Raw genomic sequence first — 19,324 nt, forward strand, 5'->3', positions numbered from 1 at the left:
AAGTAATTTGCTCAAGGGTTATATAAAGATCACACGTACATACACGTATAATGTCTGCTTGGAAAAGACGTTCTGTTCTAGGGGAAAGTAACAGAGGAGAAGGAACATTTCTTCTACTAGACATGATAAATAATTGGCTTTCCTTAATACTCACAATAACCGTGTGATGTAAGTATTTTCCTGATCTTATAGAGGGGGAGACTGAAGCTTCGCAAGGTTCAATAGCTTGTGCACGGACCCCATGCCTAGATGGAGTGACCCCAAAGCATGAACATGTCCTACGTGCCATACAACTTTCATCTGGGCCTGTGATTGAGAATCGTGGCCTTAGCACGTCTCTTGCCACCCCGGGGAAGGATCTGCCTAACCACCTGGCCTCCGCCTGGGCACCACAAGGGACAGGGACCCCACAGTGGGTGGCCAAACACGTAAGAGCCTGCCCTGCCCTTCACTAGCCATGTTACAGGGTACAGGGCTGACCGGTCCCTGCCGAGTTTCCTAATCTGTAAAATGGGATGAATTTCCATTTACTTTATAGGGTGGATGTAAAGCTTGTGCAAAGAAGATGGCAGAGTGCCGGGAACACAGTCAGTACCCAACATAAATCTTAGTTTAGGTAAAATTTTATCATTGTTCTTAAGCCAATCCGTCCCATTATTGGACGCTTACTATTTAAAAAGGGCTTCCCCTTCCTCTGTCTCTGTCTCATTCATTCATTGCTTCCAGTTCTCACCAGTTATATATACTTTCTCCTGTGTCTTCCACATGAAACCCTTTAAAAAGTATTATTCTATTTGTCATCACTCAATTGACATATCATTAAATTAACATTAAATTAACACATGCATTGGGAGAAAACTAGAATATTCAAAAAAACAAGAGCTTTTAGGATAAAATAAAACCCACCTGTAATTCTCACAACAGAAATAGCTAAGTTTAACATATTAGTGTATTTCTATCTGCCTTCTAGTCTTTTTTCTGTGCATATAACACACACACACACACACACACACACATCCTTGCTCTCATCTCCCATCACAGCGAGGGAGAAGCTATGTCTGTGTTAGGTCCAGGACAGCGGGGAGTGTGTTTGCTGTGTGTCAGGGGTGTACATGTGCATGAATATTCTAATGTCTGTTGACACAGACTGCTGAGCTCTCCTCTGGAAAGGCTCTACTCATGAATACCCACAGCTGCAGGGTATGGTGGTGGCTGCACAGCCACCCTGGAGGTATCCAAAGTGTGATTTCCTCCCTATACAGTGCAGTGTTCAGTTCTCTTGGTGAGTGAAATTCAGAAACCCTGGAGCACATCATCAACTGGCTTGCAGGGCTGCTCTTCATCTGAAGGTTTAGCCAGCTTTGCTCTATTGATACCAGGCCTTGTCTTTGGGACTGTCACCTCCAACCTGAACAGGGACCTTCCTAAGCCACCTTCTTTGGATGGACATCCCAAGAGCTTTGCTTGCTTCGACTTGAGTCACAGAGAAAAGATGCCAGATTTGGGAAGCGGGTGCCAGACTTTTCCAGGGAAGGCTGACAGCTGATCACATTATAGATATGGACATAGATTGCAGAGGAGAGAGACTTGTTTTTTCACTTTTGTTTGAATTTATTAAGGGTGGCTCCTAAAAACCAATATTAGAGAAAATATTTTATCTTTAAAGTCAATGTTAGTCTCATCGATTGCATTTTCTGTTTGGCTTATTTAGTATCCAGAATACTTAATTACCAAAAATAGCATTTGGTAAAATGAGGCATCCATTCCTTAAATAAACTTTTTAAAGTAGACATAGGAGCAGATTCCTTGACAACAGAAACAGTGTCTGTCTTAAACCAGCAGCTCATTCCAGTTAAATGCAAGGCTCAAGCAAGATTGCTTACCATCAGCATAATCATGATCATTTTAATTATTGTTGCTTGAGTGTTTTTTTTTCCCAAGCACTATGTTAGGCTCATCACATACCTTGGCCTTAATTTTTTAAATGCCCCTTCAAGGTACATATTATGAACATTTCACAGCTGACACTTTGACCTAGAGTAGCCCCGTCACTCATAGCTGGGAAGTGTTTGAGTTGTGATTTGAAACCAGATATATTTGACTGCAAAGTAGTGACTTTCTTTTACCTCATGATAGGTCATTTTTACTCAATATTGCTCTGAAAGTTCTGGCCAATGAAATAGGACATGAAAAAAAGAAACTAGACATGAAATCAGACAAGAAAAAGAAAGATCACTTGTGGGCACCCACGCAGGTCATCTAATCTCTCTTTGCCTTGCTCCCTTCATCTGTTGGAGGAAAGAAAGGGCTTGGTTTTCAGTGTTCCTCATCCATTGCCCCACCAGCCAAGGTTTTGGGGAGCTTTACTTTTTTCAACTTATATTGCCAAAACTATCGGCATTTTTGTTTCACCCAAATTAAATTCAGGTGATTGGAATGGGGAAGGGATGACAACCTTTCTAGGATTACCAACAATGGCTAAGATCTCTTCCAGCCTGAAATTTCCTCAACTCGAAGGCAGGAACAAGGTAACAGCTTTAAAATACCAAAACTTGGGCCTGGCGCGGTGGCTAACGCATGTAATCCCAGCACTTTGGGAGGCCGAGGTGGGCAGATCATGAGGTCAGGAGATGGAGACCATCCTGGCTAACACGGTGAAACCCCATCTCTACTAAAAATACAAAAAAAATTAGCCGGGCATGGTGGCGGGCACCTGTAGTCCCAACTACTTGGGAGGCTGAGGCAGGAGAATGGCGTGAACCCGGGAGGTGGAGCTTGCAGTGAGCTGAGATCACGCCACTGCTCTCCAGCCTGGGTGACAGAGTGAGATTCTGTCTCAAAAAAAAAAACAAAAAACAAAAAACAAAAAACAAAAACTTGTGCTGCTTAGAACATTAGCTGAGCAGGTGATCCATTTTTAAAGTTTCCACAATTAGAGATATTTATTATATACTGGGATAACCGAAGTTAAGCAATCCTCTTTATATAGGTAGGACTTGTCAATATGTTTTTAGTGGATGTTGGAATCTCCAAGAAAGGGGGTAAGTGCACAGCTTTTTTCTTAACTTATTTGACCATGGAACTCTGTTCCTTGGAGAATCTTAAGGGGCTGCTGTTCTGTGGAACTTATTTTAGAAAGTAGTGACTTTCATTGTCATCTGTCTTTGCTGTAACAGTGATTCTGCCCTTCAGTTTGGGGACATAATGGACTCAATGTGTTTTAGCCTCCATTTCAGAAAAATATAAATATTTTATCAAAGCAGGCAGATGATAAAGTTGTTGGGTTATTGCTTTTAATACTGTCTAGCTGTCACAAACTCAGTTGTCTAAAGGGGAGAGAATTACTTTAAGAGGAGGATTTTTTTTTTCCTTGAGGACTTTTTGATGTGTACCTTGGTTTAAAAAACAAAACAAAAGTGTAATCATTCCCCAAGTTTTGTGGACATAGCAAGATGACTAAATTAAGCTTTTGTTTATTGTGAAATTGTATTGTGTATTGTAAAATTCTTCTTCAAGAGTTTTGAGTGGGATAGTTCAAGTTGAGCTTCAGATGTGTTTATCAAACATACAGTGTTTTGGGGCGTAACTGTGGGTCAACTGTCACAGGACTCCCTGAGTTCTACTGAAAGGAAACAGAGCAGTAACCTACACCAACCATGCACTGTCAACATCACCAGGCATCTCTCTCCACTAAGAAGGGCCCAGATTCCTTATGTATCCTGACCCATCTTTTATATATATTTTTGTAGATTGCTGCTTCCCTTCTTCCCCTGGGTAAAAGTTGAGCTAAGAAAAGGTAACACTGTGGAAGTCGTTCCCAACCACGGTAAACAGAATCACAGAGGCCACTTGAAACATTTGTTGAGCCATGGAATGGTCTGGGAAAGGGTGCCTGAGCTTAGGAGCTCTCCGTTAAGTAGGAAAGAGAGACTGCTTAGTGTGGTTTCTTTGAAATCGGGGATGCTTAACATGACCTTAACGAGCTTCCAAAATTATCTGGCTTATAAGAAATAATGTCTTGGCCACAATGTGCAGGAAAGGTACCCTTATTTAGTAACAGACCTTCTTATTCTTTAAATTAATATTTATTCCTGAAAAGGTCCAGCTCTGGAGATCCAGGAAGCCTCAGCCTGGCCTGCTATATCCTGAAGTGATGCTTTTAACACCCTAGAGCTCACTGTCTTCGTCAATAACAGAGGGGCCAAGCAGGGCTCAGATACTCAGGGCTTCTGAGTCCAGAGTAGGTGTGGCAACCAGCCTTTCTGCTTGAACACGAACCTAGGGCAACGGAGGGGCAGTGGTGGGCACTGCAGCAGGGCGTTGCCTCTCAGGGCGTGTGCCCCATCTGGGTTACCAGGAGTTGGTTCTTTCCCTCAGGTCTTAGCTGTGCTGCTCGGATTCCTCTGCATCTTACCTGCCTCCAGGTGGTCAGGAGATAGGAGTCCCTTATGAAAGCTGCTAAGCTCTTTTAATTCTGTTTAATTCTGTGGTTAAACTGTTTAATCACAGTTCCAATCAGTAAATATGAGAGTACTGCCAGAGATACCCTTTTCCAGAGAAAGAGGAAAGACTTGCCCCAGCCACATAGCTGATGATGGCAGAGCGGCCGCAGGATGCAGGTCCCTGGGCTGTCTGCGCAGGTGGTGCTTCTGGTACCGTATGACAACTTTCTTGCCTGTTACTGGGCTTTTCTGGCATTGACAAAACCTCTTGTCTTTGCTGAATTCCAGAAATGGCTTCAGACATACCTGGATCTGTGACGTTGCCCGTTGCCCCCATGGCGGCCACCGGACAGGTGAGGATGGCGGGGGCCATGCCTGCCCGTGGAGGAAAGCGGCGTTCCGGGTAAGCGACCTCAGCGTTTCCAGGAATTGGCTTAATAAATGTTGAGCAATGCTTTTGACCTGTTAGGAAAATATTGTTTCTCCCCCTCCTGTAGAATAAAAGCTCAGCAGTTTGCATCCTGTTTAACTTTTACAAGATTCCTAAATATGCACATGATTTGCTTCTAAGTGTTTTGGGCCTCGGCACCCAGCTGGGGACTTCTGTTTGCTTGTCCTTGTGGTGAGAATGTGCTTTGTGATCCTGCTGGGCCTGGCTCAGGCCATCTGAAGGGAGAGGGCTCACCCGTTATCCTGCCTGAGCCTCCAAGCCAGATTTGGCAGCACTGCTGCGCTGAGCTCCAGCCCCTGTGGGCTGCAAAGATTCCACCCTGGTGCTGTCCATTCTTTCCTCCTTCAGAGATGGTGTGCAGGAATTCCTTTCAAAAGAATTGGCTAAATCTCAGTGCTTGAAGACCAGACAGTTGGCATTGTCTGCTGCTCTGCTGGTGAAGGTGGTAATAATACTAAGTACTATTGTTCCAAGTGTACTTGTTCTGATAGGGCCAGAAATGTCATCACTCTTGAGCAGATGGAACCAAAACTGCACCTATTCATGATCCATAATGTTTGTGGCTGTACACAGACCTGAAAAACCAACCAACCAACCAACTAACCAACCAACCAACCAACCAACCAACTACCCACCAACCATCCAACCAACCAACCAATCAACCAACTAACCAACCAACCAACCAACCAACCAATCAACCAACCAACCAACTACCCACCAACCATCCAACCAACCAAAATCCTGCAGGAAAAACATGATGGACATTTTCAGACTCAAGATATCACCTAGCCCCTTTCTCCTGTTGAATCCATTTTATTTTCGATGCACTATTTGATAAACAAGGTTTCTCATGAAGTTGAATCAATTTGTACTTTTAAAGCAATTTCTGATAACACACAGCTCCTTGGGAATGCAACTGTCTGGTTACAGCAGAACCCACTTCTCACAGCCCAAGGCCTGCAGGGTGTGCCCGTTTTTAGGTGGTCCAATATGATTCTTAAAGGGAGCATAAGTGGAGGCAATGGGAAGTATCAGGATCTGGGATGGAGTGTGGCTAGAATGCAAAAGCATATTCAGCCTTGTAATTTTAGGTTGGAAAAAAGACTGTTATGTGTGTTGTATAGTCTCTAAAGGAGGGCCTGAGATTTTTATGATGAGGGAGAGGGTTAAAAAGCCCAGCAACAGAGCTCAGTGGTTATGCCAGCTTTCCCTGTATTCAGCACGCTCACTTGCACTCGCTGGGTGCTGATACAGCCAGTTCTCTCTCTGCAGCTGCCACCGTCTTTACAGCGGAACCAGCAGAGCTATAATGAGCAGTGTTGGTGCCTGGGGCAAAGCTCCGCAGATCAACTCTGTAATAAATGATGTGGCTCACCTCTGGGGCTTCCTGCAAACCCAGCCATCCGATTTCAACCAGCCATTCTTGCTAACTAGGTGCTAAACTCAGCAGTTGCTAAAAGAAGACAAGAGGTGTCAACTTAATTGATATTTTTACAATTCCAGGCCTTTTAAAATTATTTTAAATGTCTATGTGCACTCTAACTCGCATTCCCTGAGGACAGAGCCCCATTGCCTGCCCAAGTCCTTTTCCAGAAGAGGCCAGCACAGGGCTCTGTGAGGAGGGAGGTGGGCTGAGTCAGGACCAAGTCCAGGCAGAGATGCTCAGGCCCAGCCTAGTACTTACAGGACCAGAAACCGTCTCTGTGCTGGGAAGTCGCCTCTGAGCCTCTGCCAGGAGTTTCCTCTTCCCCTCCCACAGGGCCTGGGCTGTGGTGAGCCGAGGCTGCTTCCCTCCTTGGCCTCCATGTTTCTGACCCCAGCTTGGTGTCCACACCCTGATTTGTGATTGCTCCCTGAGCTGATGATTTGACTGGGGACCCAGTCCCATTTCTTTTTATTTTATTTTTAGAGACAGGGTCTCGCTCTGTGGCCCAGGGTGGTCTTGAACTCCTGGCCTCAAGCAATCCTCACACCTTGGCCTCCCAAAGTGTTGGGACGACAGGCATGAGCCACTGCATCTAGCTTCAGTCCCATTTCTGAAGAAGTCCTGCACCACTGTGCTTTCCTTCCCGGGTCACACACACAGCGTGGCACTGGAGGCAGATGTGGATCCTGAGCAGGCAGAGACAGAGCCTAGCATTGAGTTCCACTTAAAGCCAAGGGAATGAAACATCAAGAAAAGCAACGAGAGAGGAAGGAGGATGAGCAGCAATTGCTGACAAATCACCCAGGGGCAAGGGCAGGACCTGTGGAAGGCAAATCAATGGGCTTGACCTCTCTAGGGTGCTTGTCCTCCACCATCCTCACTCCTACTTCCTTTTCCCTGCCGGAGGGAGGGGGCAAACAAACCATGATTCCACTTGCCAAGCCTCAATGGCTTAGGGATGTATCCTGTGTCTAAGCAAAGAAACCTCCGTTTTTACAGGGCCGTTTCCATAGTAATTCTTGCATCTGACGTTTTTACATGTTTTGCTGAAATTCTATGACTGAGGCCACTGCTGTTCTAGAAGCTCATGATAATAGCTCCTTTGACCACAGCCTAAACACTTAACTAAGTACAAAGGAGACCCTGATGAAAGTCACTCACTCTCATCGAAATGCAGGTAACCTCATGGCAGGCCCCTGCTCCTGTGCCATGGCATGCATTTCCCACTGCCCTCCCTACTGATGGCATGGTGTTCTTCCACCTCCCTTTTCCGTCTGAGAATGTGGGACATGGTGGAAAGACTCAGAGAGAGAGGGGAAAGAAGAGAGAGGAGGAATGGGGGTGGTGGAAGGGGGTAGTGGCATTGGCAAGGACCTTCCCACACCCCCATTCTTTGCCTAGGTCTTCCCACTCTGACCTGATTATTCTGATGGAGGGAAGTATCCCAAATTTCCAGGATAACCCCCCTTCCCACCCTAGTGTTCCAAAGCCAATTAGAACCAATGTCTCGCAGTTGGGATCCTCCAGGCCTCCCGCCGGGCCTATCACTGTGGATCTTCATGGTTTAACTTTCTTCCCATTTCCCTGACAGCCTTCATCAGTAAGTGTCTTAGCGAGCTGCCTGCTCTCCCAGCATTTGGGACTCAAGGTAGAGGTTCCAAAGTCCCAGATTCTTTCAAAAGTGATTCCACATGCGTGGGAGAAATGAGCTGAAGCAAGTCACCTGGAATGCATGTTTGTAGTAACCTCCCTGATCTCAGTGACAGGGTGGTGAGGGGTGGGGGGCTTCACTGGGGCAAATTCAGCTGGGGGAAGCAGCAGTGGCTAGTTAGGGTTTGTGCCCATCTCAAAGCTAGCTTTTGATGGGGATGGAGGGTGGAGGCTGAGGGCAGGGATGTGTCAGTCCCTTTCCACTTGGAGTCCAATGCTGGGCTTCTGAAATAGCATCACTGAGGAAAAACTATTTTCAAGTTACTTATAGCCATCTCCCTCTAAGGTAACCCTGGGAGCTGCTGGAATGTGGTCAAATTGCAGGTATATTTATGTAAGCAGCTGTTTCTCTTGGTGAACTTTTATGTCCTAGCATTGCTGCAGTCTGGGCTGGCCAGTCCAGGCTCTGAAGGAGGAGCATTTTCCAGCAGCCCTTGACACTTCACTTGTTGCAGAAGCTTTGGGTTGGCCCAGGATCACTCCTTTACTGTCACTGTGGGACCAGCCCTTTTATCTCACTAGAGCATAAGTGACTTCTGTTTAGTGGCTCGTATTTGATGAAGCATTATTATGATTACAGTCACCGTCAGGGAGCTTCACTTCACTCACTCCTAACTAACTGCAAGTTCAGAAGTGCTTATCATGGCTTTCTGTCGAGGCAGGCATTCAGGCTCATCGACAGAAAAGTACAGTAAAATGCATTTTCAGCCCCCTTTTTGAAGACTCTTCTATCATCCATTCACTGTGTTGAATTAAAGTGAGTACAATAGGACTTAAAAGTCATATTTTGATTTCTCTCCTTTATTATCCAGATGCTGCTGTATAATAGAGACACATACAAGATATAAAACAAAGGATGATTTACTTAGACTTATAGAAAAGAAATAGGCATAGCTTATGGTAGTCCTATGTAAAGTAGAGAATCCGAGATGGTGATAGCGGTCCAAAGCAGCAGCATCTTGGCAGGTGTGGCTCTAAAAGATCCTTTGTGTCCTCCAGGGTTGCATTGTTTTCCATGTTGCTGATGAGCCAGTGAGACTGTTTTCGGGTGGATTGAGTCATCCTGAGTATTTAAGCATTTGTGTCCTGATTTACCTCCTGGTTCGCCTCCGAATTCTTAGAGCTGATGGCTATACACATGCACAGGTGTGAGGCACAGGATCTGGGTCCCTAATTTTTCCAGACAAATGCTGGTTCCCAAGTTCCCAGCGGACTTCAGAAGACTCTGGGTCTGGAGCAAGGCCATCTCTTTCTCATACCCTCTGCTTGATTGAGCCACAGCTGACCTGGCCAGTGTGGTATTGTTTACCATGGGGCTCACTTCCTTATCTGTCTGGTCCCACAAAGGGCTGGGTAAAGAACAGAACTCTTTGCAAAAACAAAGGTGACCAACCATCCTGGTGTGTCCAGGACTTTTCCAGTTTTAGCACTGAAGTCCTAGATCCCAGGTATCTCCACTCCTATACTGAGAAAATCAGGATGGTTGGTCACCCTAAACACCCCGAAGATCATGAAGGCTGAGAACAGAGGGCTGGCTTATAAATTGCATTTTGCAGGAGTACTGACAATCACACTCATACCAACTTGAGCTAAAAGGAATTTTAAAGATAACTGTATGTCTCACACCCACTTGTGGTTTTGTTAAATGCTTGCATGAGTTCTTTGGAATGTTGAAACTGCTATTTCTTTTTCTTAACGCTGAAATGTTTTTGACAGCACGCACGGGGTGTTAAATAACCTTCATGTGGACGGCAAAATCGCTCTTCCCCATAGTGAACACTAGGTGGCAGCGTGGTTCTGCGGCTCTGCAGAACACCGGGTGAATTTGGTTACAGCATTTTTGGTGCTTACCTTCCCGATGTAATTTTCTGAGAAAGGTGGGGTGATGGCTTAGTAATTATGCAGAATATTGATAGCTTTGATTCGTTTAGAAAGTCTTGCATTCAGCTCCCACTTGTCCACAACATCGGCAACTCTAAAGCTGCTGCCTGGTGCCTGGTTTCCCAAACTACCTTGCAGAGGTGTGTGTCTGTCTCTCTTAGTGGTGTCTGTAAGGCCCTTTAACTGTACTTTTTTTTTTCTTATCGCTGTTCTACCCCATCTCCTCTTCTTTTTGTGCGTAGGTATTTCTGTTATCATTACTGTCATCTTTTCCAGTTATGTAACTCCTTTTGTTCTTGTACTGTTAGTATAACCCTTGTGTCCGAGAACCAGAGATACCAAATTAGCAGGGGATCCTGTCAGGTCATTCCAAACAAAATAAGGCCAAGATTAGGACTTTGGCTACGCTGTACATAAAACAAAACAAAAACAAAAGATACTAATTTTAAGAAGAAAATAATTCTTTGCCTTACCTAATTCCAGTCCCTAGGTCCCTCAGGTTGCCCCTAAACCCCTAGAGACTAGGATTTGTCTTGTTGGGAGCTTCTTGGGTGTGCCCATGCAAGGATGGCTCGCCCTATGTAATCTGCCATTTCCTGGTAACCTGGGTGTCCTGTGCCTTCTCCAAGTCACTCATTAGCCACTGAAGCCCTGCCCTTAGAGCCTGAGGGTATGGGTCACCCTTACTGGGAGGCCAGCAGCTCTAGAATCTGTAGCAGTGGTCATTTAATACACACTCCATTCTGATACTGAGCTGTTCAGGCAAGGAATTTCTCAATCCAGGCTGCCAGGCAGGCTGGCCTTCCTTCTGCTTGAATTCCATGGGAACTGTGCCTCATCCAGTCCACCAGGACTACAAAGAACAAGATGGGCAATGCAGGGGCTCTGAGACATTCTCTCCAAGGAACTCCACTCACCCTGGATGTCCAGGAAAGCTCAGACATCTGTATCATTTTTCATTTTGTTTCCCCAAGGACTCTGGGTACACTTGACACCAAGTAAGTACCCCCTCTGCCCTAACATGTTTAGGAATTGTGTGAATTACCATTACAGAGACATGATTTTTTGAGAAGAGTTTGAGGTATTAGTTCAACAAATATCTATCAAGTCTTTTTGTCTTATGTTTACACTGAGAGGCCCAGTAAAGGGTGAATCTGGTGAGTTTCCACAAGCACAGCTGATTTGAGTAGCTTGAGCCCCAAACAGCCATTTTCCCCTCAACAGCCATGTTTGTGGTCCTGGATTTAATAGGGCAAAGTCTTAAATGTCCTTTTCACTTTGACTCATCAAGACCAGCCACATTTTTAAGCAGTACAACCAGTAGTATTTCTCTTTCCCTTGTGATCCCTTCACCCTGAAAACTTCTGTTTTCAAAATCCCGTGAGCCTTTTTAGGCTCTTAATATACCATAAGATAAACTAAGAAAAAAGTCTTTATGTGGAATAGGTGATGCAGAGGGGTGCAGGTATTCCCAAAGATGGTGAGAGAAAAGGAAGAGACACCTTTCCATCATAGCCAGAGCAATCCATTGTCTGCTAAGAGTTCTAAGAAGGGAATGGCATATAGAGTTCTGGAGGGGACTAGTTGATACTTAAATATTCCCAGCCATAGAATTAGTGGTGCTTAGACTGAAGACCTTTCATTTTGCCTCTTCTTGTCTTGAACCTGTTTGATGACTGTGTAGAGATATTGCTTGTAGCACTGCCAAAGGTTGGGATCAATGGATAGCAGTCCTAGTGAATAAAGCTCCTTTTGTTCCAGCAGCTCCTGTTACCAGTTAAAATGTTCTCCTAATAATCAGTGCTCACTTGTGATCTTGACTTTTCAGAATGGACTTCGATGATGAAGATGGTGAAGGCCCCAGTAAATTTTCAAGGTAAGTTTATTTTATTTTCCTTAGACTTAAAGAAGGCAATAGCCAGCATTCACCTTAGAAAGATACAAGAATGTAACGTCTTTTGTCATTGCAAAAGCCATTGCCTGCAGTTTGACTGGTCCCTCACTCTGTGGCAGTATTTGGCCCAGTGGCAGCTAGCTATTAGCGACTCTGCCACATCCCAGCAGAGATGATCAAAAGGTAAGTAATAAGTTATTAACTCTGTTTGCTTTATAAGCAATTAATGTCAATTTTAAGGATTCATTTTAAAAAGACAATAGAGCTTTTTAAAAAGTATTTTTAAAAATTCCTATGTCTTTTAAAAAGGAATCTATTAAAATTAATGTTCATTGCTTATAAAGCAAACAGAGGAATTCATTCTTGCTGAAAAGCCCTAGAGTTCAAGTTTAGAAAAAACTGTCAAGATAAGTCTTTTATTGCTACCACGGAAAATAAGAAGAGATATGAGAAACCAGGCAGCTGTGTTCTGGATGCAGGATAGAAAACTGGGTTTTCAGCTCCTAAGAACTGTATTGCCCCCTGGCCACGTGACAGCATCTTTATCTGGGCTCTGCGGGGCCATCCTGAGTGCAGACCACCTCATGGAAAGTTTGCTGGATCATGAATGTCCATGGGTTATACACATTACTTATGTGAAGGATAAGGCAGGCCCAACCCCATGACTGTGTCTTTTTTTTTTTTTTTTCCATTTTGTTTAAGATATGGTAGGAAGTTTGGCAGTGTTGACAGGAAGGCACAAATCATTCCATCATTCTTAGCAAAATTCACATCTGTACCCACTTACCTAAGGAAGGGCCTGCCTTGACATTCCTCTCCACTAGCCAAGCCTCCAAGCCTTCCTAATTCTTGGTCATTGATGGACTTGAAAACTCACCACGGGTGGCAGTTGCTTTTCTTCTGTATCCATGGTCCATAGTTTGGACTGATGGCCTCAGCTGTTTTTGGAGGAACCACATGCATATTGAGTTCTGGGCCCCCTGAGTTACCCTAGTTTTCTCCCCTCATGGTAGCCATTTTTGGCGATGATTCCTTTTACAAACTGCATTGCGATTGTGAGTTCCACACACTTTTCCACCAGTCCAACAGGGACATGCATCTCGTTACTTCCCAGGGATTCCCAGAGTCTCCAAGTCCATAGTAAACTCGCATCATGCCATACACTTTCGTCCCCAAAATCTTTTCCTTCCGTCTTTCAGCTTCTGCTTTGGTTGAAACAGTAGAGAGGAGATGGAGAACATTTTGGTCACTAATGACCTTGGAGTTTCGAATCAAAACAGGACATGAGTTTCAATAACAAAAGCATGTATTGTTTTCCCTCGGTGCGGACAGAATGGCAGCTTGGACATCCACCCATTTCTTGGGATACATTTTAATAGCAGGGTGTGCTTTCTTGCTGAAATGGAAACAAGGGCACATATCTCCCTGCCCCAGTTTGCTCTCGCTGTACACAGCCTCCCTCTATGAAGGAACAATGACTTTGGTTCCTCCGTGTCAAAATTCCCCTTGAGATAACATTCCATAGCATGCTAACCTTAGGAAATGATGATTCCTGGGGCCTCAAAACATAAAGAGGAAGAGAGATGAGGAGTGACGTTTGTTTGACATTGAAAAGATCAGTGTCAGTGATGAAATAATAGTGCAGGGGTACAAAGAGCTGATTGTATTAGGCCCGATCATTAAGAAACAGAAACTCTACACTCTGGGTAACTATCTCATGACCCTGTCTGTGAGTCCATTTTTATACAGTCAAAGTTCAAACCCAGGCATCTGTGAACCATCTCATTTCCCCCATGAAAAATAAGGAAGATAGGGTGTGTTTCCAGCATATGCTGTTACTAATAGGAATGAGTTTGTAGGACTGCAGAGGCCTAGAGGTCACCTAGGCTTAGCTGCTGGGCCCTCAGTGAATGGGCCCATGGTTGCATCTGAGCTGCTCAGCACTGGGAGAGACGACTGAGTCCACCCTCATCCCTCCACTTTGCAGTGACTGTGGCTGCTGTCCAGGGGAGGAGTGGAGAATCTGCTTCCAATTGGCATGGAACACCCCAGTGCCTCTCCTGTTGGCTTTTTCTCTTCTTACAATCAGGCAACAGAAGCCCCTTCATGTGAGGCCCTGGAAGAGATAGAGGCTGCCTTGTGAGCCAGCACCCACCGTAGTTTGCTGACTCAGAATCTAGGCAGGGTGCTGTGCCATGGTTTCTGTCTCTTGTGTGTGTGCCATCAGCTTTTCCAGCTTTTCACAAGGGGGCTTCCCAGTTTAAATGTCCTGCCTATCATGAGACCTCATGTCTCAATTTTTGATTTGGGAAGTATGGTCACAGTCACAAAGCAGCTCAATTATAGGAATTTGGTATGGTTCCTACTTTAGCACAGCCAGGCCCATCACAGCAGGCCTTAGATGCAACAAAGCAGTAGATGTGAAGCCGCCACTGCTGTGTGACCTCAGGTGCACACACAAGCACGCACATGCGCACGCCCATACGTGCATAGGCATTCCAGGAGCCCGCCTGCCAGTGCCAGAAATGTTCTCAGGCCCGCTCCACCACATCCCAAGGCCTCAGCTCTTTCTCACACATGGGATTCACGCCATTCGGGGAGCTGTGATATGCAGAACACGGCTCTGCCTACATTCGAAGTTTCCTTCCCCCCACACAAAGTCACGGGGACCTGGGGCACAGAAGCCAGACTGCAGTGGGCTGAGGACTGATGGGGAGATGAAGACATGAAGATGCGTGAGAACAACTCTTTGAGCAGTTTGGATGTAGATCAAAAAGGAAGGGGCTCCAGGAGGGGTACTTTTTAAGGATGGGAAGACTGTGAGTACATCCATGTGAGGAGGAGAAGTAATGGGGATAGCCAGAGATTTGGAAGACTCAGGAGTGACGCTGGGGAGAGATGGGTCCAGAGGAGGAGGAGAGAGCTCTGCCCCACAGAAGGGAGTACTCATGCTCCAAGGCAGAAGGAAGGAGCTGCAGGTGAGGCCAAGTGCGAGGCTGTGGGTGCATCAGAAGTGGAGGGGTTAATTCTCCTGGCTTCCATTGTCTTGATTAGGTAGGAAATGGGGCTGTGTGCCGCAGGTGGGAAGAGGTTTGCTATTGTGCCTGAGAGCGAAGTTTAGGGTGGCCCTGGGTGGAATTCACAGGAAGGAGGCTAACCGAAGACAGAGATGTAAAAACTTTAGACCCCATTTGAGATTGTGGACCACCAATGTGAGGTGGCATCAATGTGTATAAGTGCAATTTCCCTCCAGCAATACCCAACGGTGTGGATACAGGGAATGGAGGCTTTTCTCAGACTCAGGGTTGAGGATTAGGGCAGGTGCCATGGAAGGACAGGAGTCAAGGCGGTTAAGGTCTCGATGAGAGGGTGGTTGAAGAGGCCAAGCTGTGGGTCCAATGGCAGAGGGAGTGAAGGGAGGCCGGCAGGCCGGAGGAGTGAGAAGAGGATGGAGGAGGCCGGGGACGGGAAGTAGCAATGCGGTCAAAGAATAGTTCTGATTTTGTGGGAGTTTGAGAGGGCTGGAAAAGTAGGAAGTTGTGGTCAAATAGTGAGAAGCCACCACCATGGGAGAGGCTGGCCGAGGTCCAGTAGAGGAGGCCGAGGTCAGTCCTGGGAGCAGAGGCGTGGGGAGACAGACGGGTGGGTGTGCATCACCCCCTGCAGAGGCTGTCTTGGGGGTGGTCTGGGGGCAGGGGCTGGCTGGCTGTGTGGGTGGGCAGTGGTGATGATGATGAAGAGCCTAGAAGGTGGCAGAGACGGGTGGCACGAGTTTCAGAGGAGGAGGCCTTTCTGCCAAGGAGGCAAAAAGGAGTGAAGTCGCAGAGCCAGCCTTTCTTCCTGGGCTCAGCCAAGAAAGCAGCCTCCACTGGGAATGCTTGGCTTGACCTCACTCTTGGAATTCCAGTTATCAAGTCACTGATCCTAACAGCAGGTGGTGATAAACCCTGTGTCTTTGGAAAAATGCCGATTACACTCCAGAAAGTGTTTCTCCAAAGATGATCCTCCCGGGCAGCTGGTAGTGGTGCCGCACCCTCCTATAGTGAGGTCGGCACCAGTCCCTCCCTGGTTCCTGTGCCTGTGTGGATGGCCCTGGTGTGCCTGGGAGGCAGATGCCAGTCCTGCCCAGCACGTCCTGCAACCTCACACTCAAGCAGAGGGCCAAAGCCTTTTCATCACTCTGAGTGGTTCAGGGGCATCTTCCTACTTTAACGGCCCCTTAGACTGATACATTTTCTAGGGAGTCCCAGGACACCTTCTCATACCTGCAGCTGGGGTCAGCTGCCACCAGTACATGGAGGCGTCTTAAATATTGTTTCATAAGGGGCATTACTAACATCCCAGAGCTGTCATCAATAGAGTCAAAATTATACACCGTGCTCATCATGTGCCTTACGTATGTGAATGCATGCGTAATGTTTCATTAAAACAAAAGAGAGGAAACTTTCCTAATGTAACTGTCTTTTTACATTTACAACTTGGGGACAAACAAGCATGCAGTCCTCAAACTTTAATTCTTGTCACTGTGTATTATCTGTATATTTTTGCTCCCTTCAGACTCATTCCACACCCTTTCTCAAAAGACCCTAAAGACCTTCCAAGGAGTTCTCATATCTGTTGCTGTGGATTCAGCTCCAGTGCTTGGAGCCTCCTAAGAGCTTGGACTCAAAATCCCTTATCAAGGGGCTTCCTGGCCTCTCTTTAACCTTTTTAGAAATGGCTGTAAGTGACCCCATTGGCTGCTCTTTGGTGAGATTGTAGCACCCAGTTGCACCAGTCCAAAATTATGCCTTATATTTTGTAGAGTTAGCCAGTGAACCTCTAAAGTTATCTAAAAGTAAAGATACTCATGGTAGGAAAGCTTCTGCAGAATTGACCTTTTGTTTCTCATCACGCCCATTTTGGTACTTCCCTTTTGGTTTTGTGTGGTATTTAAGTTGTAGGCATTTTCCCCCCTGGCTTTATAGGTTGTGGTGATGTTTTAGTTTTAATCATTCCTGCTTTGTGAGTAGGTATCATGACCAAAACTTTGTTGATAAGGAAAATATGCAAGGTAGACGTGTCCTGCCCAGGTCTTTCCCGGCAGAAAGAAAAGAAGATTGTGGGTTTCCAGAATTCTTAGTCTGAGCATCTTAGCCTAGAGAGTGGGTTACTCTGTTTCCAAGTGAGAAGACGCCTAAAGTATTTCCAAGGCAGAGAGGATGACCAGGCAGCAGCAAGGAGTGCCCCTTTTTTATCTGGCCTCATCTTATCAGTTACCGTGTGTGGGACACACTGGATGGGTACGTGAGGTCCTTGTAAGGCAGGAAGAGATTCAGCCGAGCCTTTCAGAGGTTGCAGAGCAAATGCCAAGAGGAGCCCTTCCAAACTTCCCATGCCTCCTCCCTGCCTCTGCAGTCTCAGTTCATATGAACCAGACAAGTGTTGCAGATAAGCTGGGTAGAACTTGGTACAGTGTTGCTTATGAGCAACTAAAGTTGCTTCAGTGGGTTAGGGTTAGCACACACTGGAATGAAAGATTTTGTAGGAGGGGGTGGCTTTCTAACACCATGCTGATATAGATGAGTGATTTCCTTTTTTTTTTTTTTTTTTTTTTTGAGACGGAGTTTTGCTCTTGTTCTCTTGTTGCCCAAGCTGGAGTGCAATGGCGTGGTCTCGGTTCACTGCAATGTCTGCCTCCTGGGTGCAAGCAATTCTCCTGCCTCAGCCTCCAGAGTAGCTGGGATTACAGGTGTGCACCACCGCGCCCGGCTAATTTTTTGTATTTTTAGTAGAGACAGGGTTTCACCATGTTGGCCAGGCTGGCCAACCTCAGGTGATCCGCCTGCCTTGGCCTCCCAAAGTGCTGGGATTATAGGTGTGAGCCACTGTGTGCAGCCAGTGTGATTTCTTCATACAAGATGTTTGGCTCTCACATGATGGACCTGCACCTTGATGCGTTTCTTACCATGTTTAGCTATGCTACCCGCTTCAGTTTTTCTGCTGGAGAGATTAACCCTGATTTGAAATGACATACCTGGATAACACTAGAGTTTTTTGGAGAGAGAGGAGGAAATCAATTCTGGGATCATAAGCAGTCCTGAGCTGTGTCTCTTTGGAAGCTGCTAGGCATATTCTTCCCCCATAAAGCCTTAAATATCTTTGCTCCCTAGTCTCTCCGGGCATTCTAGCTCTGAACTAGGACCAGTTAGTGCTCTGCTGGGGAGAGGTGGTGAGAGAGAGGCAGCAGGTGACTGGCAGGCCTGGTCCCAGTCCTGGTAAGTCAGTGTGACCCTTGGAGCCTCAGCTTCCTCCTCTGGGGAAAGGAGATATATCCTGATTGGGGGCTGGGGGTGGGGGTTTGAAAGGATCGATTGCAGTCAGTGCTGAGAGAGTGCTTGGGAAGCTGTAAGTTGCTATAGAAACATGCAAGATGCGTGTCTCACTGGGAACAGGGATTGTCAGAGGTGCCGGGCCTGGGTCCCTGCTTGGGAGGATCTGGGCTTCTCAGACTCCTCCCTGTGTTTTGGGTGAGTCTTGCATTCAGCCTGGACACACAGGTATCTTGTAGTTGCCTTGCAGAAACCTGGGCCTTGGATGGCTTCTGGGGAGCAGGATGCCTACCTCCTTCTCAAGGAGAGAGCAACCCTCTGCCCTTCCTGGAGCAGCCTCAGAAGCTGGGAAAACTGCCTTACTGAATATGCCTCAGTGGGCCCTCTCTGCAGGTATCTGACCAGCCTCCATGAGGCTCCTGAAATGGCTTTCTTCTGGCCTTCATGGCTCTTACAATGCCCTGCAGCATGCCCGGGAGCGACTGGCCATGAAGGATGTTCCTGGAAAAGTACAGTCTTCCTACCCAAGTGTCACCAAGGTGGGGCAGAGCCAGCCTGTGCCTAATACTGCACCAGAGGCTGCTGACAGCTGAACAGGACTCATGTGTAGACCCCCCACGCAGCCACTCTTGGTCTGATGACTCCCCCAGGCTACCTCTGAAGGCCAGGTGGTATGAGCCTATGCAAAGGGTCTCTTCCTACAGTTCTGACTCTACCCTAAGTGGTCAAATCTCACAGAGAAATCCCTAGTAGGGGGAGATGGGGATTGATGCTTCCTTTGCTTGAGAAGTGCTGAAGCCCTTTACTGGAATTGCAGGCAGAAAGCCTTGTTTGTTCAGTAACTTGAGCCATGCACAGTTTGGTGAATTGTCCAAGAGCAGAGGTTATCACTGTGTGCTGGGTGAATTCTGAAAAGGAAAACACTCCTGGTGTCTGGTCTTCCAGTTCTAGTGCAATCTGGGGAAATGAGCACAAATTCTGCCCTGAGTGAGGCCTGTTTCCAAGCCCGATGGCTTTGAGAGTGGCAGCTGCTTGGTGATGCTTCTCCAGGTTGGGGAGAAGCTTTATGTTTATTTTCAGCAGGTCTGTTGTTTGGACTGCTGTGGCCTGGAGAGGGGTGTGGACCTCAGGAGGTAGAAATGGAAGCTGAGGCATCATGGAGAAATGTGGTCCTGGTGCCATCTGTAGCAGGGCTGCTCTACAGACATT

At 46.5% G+C, this 19,324-nt stretch overlaps 1 protein-coding gene across 6 annotated transcripts in view; it reads left to right on the plus strand.

The window, feature by feature from the left end:
- Positions 1-19,324, plus strand: part of ARNT2 (aryl hydrocarbon receptor nuclear translocator 2) — a 196,941-nt gene that overhangs the window by 41,792 nt on the left and 135,825 nt on the right. For all 6 annotated transcript variants that reach the window (XM_016927276.4, XM_016927280.4, XM_016927281.4 and 3 more), the window contains exons 2-3: positions 4,731-4,845; positions 11,739-11,786. In XM_016927276.4, coding sequence (XP_016782765.1) covers positions 4,731-4,845; positions 11,739-11,786 — 163 coding nt within the window. The remainder of the gene's footprint in view (positions 1-4,730; positions 4,846-11,738; positions 11,787-19,324) is intronic.

Source organism: Pan troglodytes, chromosome 16, assembly GCF_028858775.2.
Source record: "Pan troglodytes isolate AG18354 chromosome 16, NHGRI_mPanTro3-v2.0_pri, whole genome shotgun sequence".
In the NCBI taxonomy this organism is placed as follows: Eukaryota; Metazoa; Chordata; class Mammalia; order Primates; family Hominidae; genus Pan; species Pan troglodytes.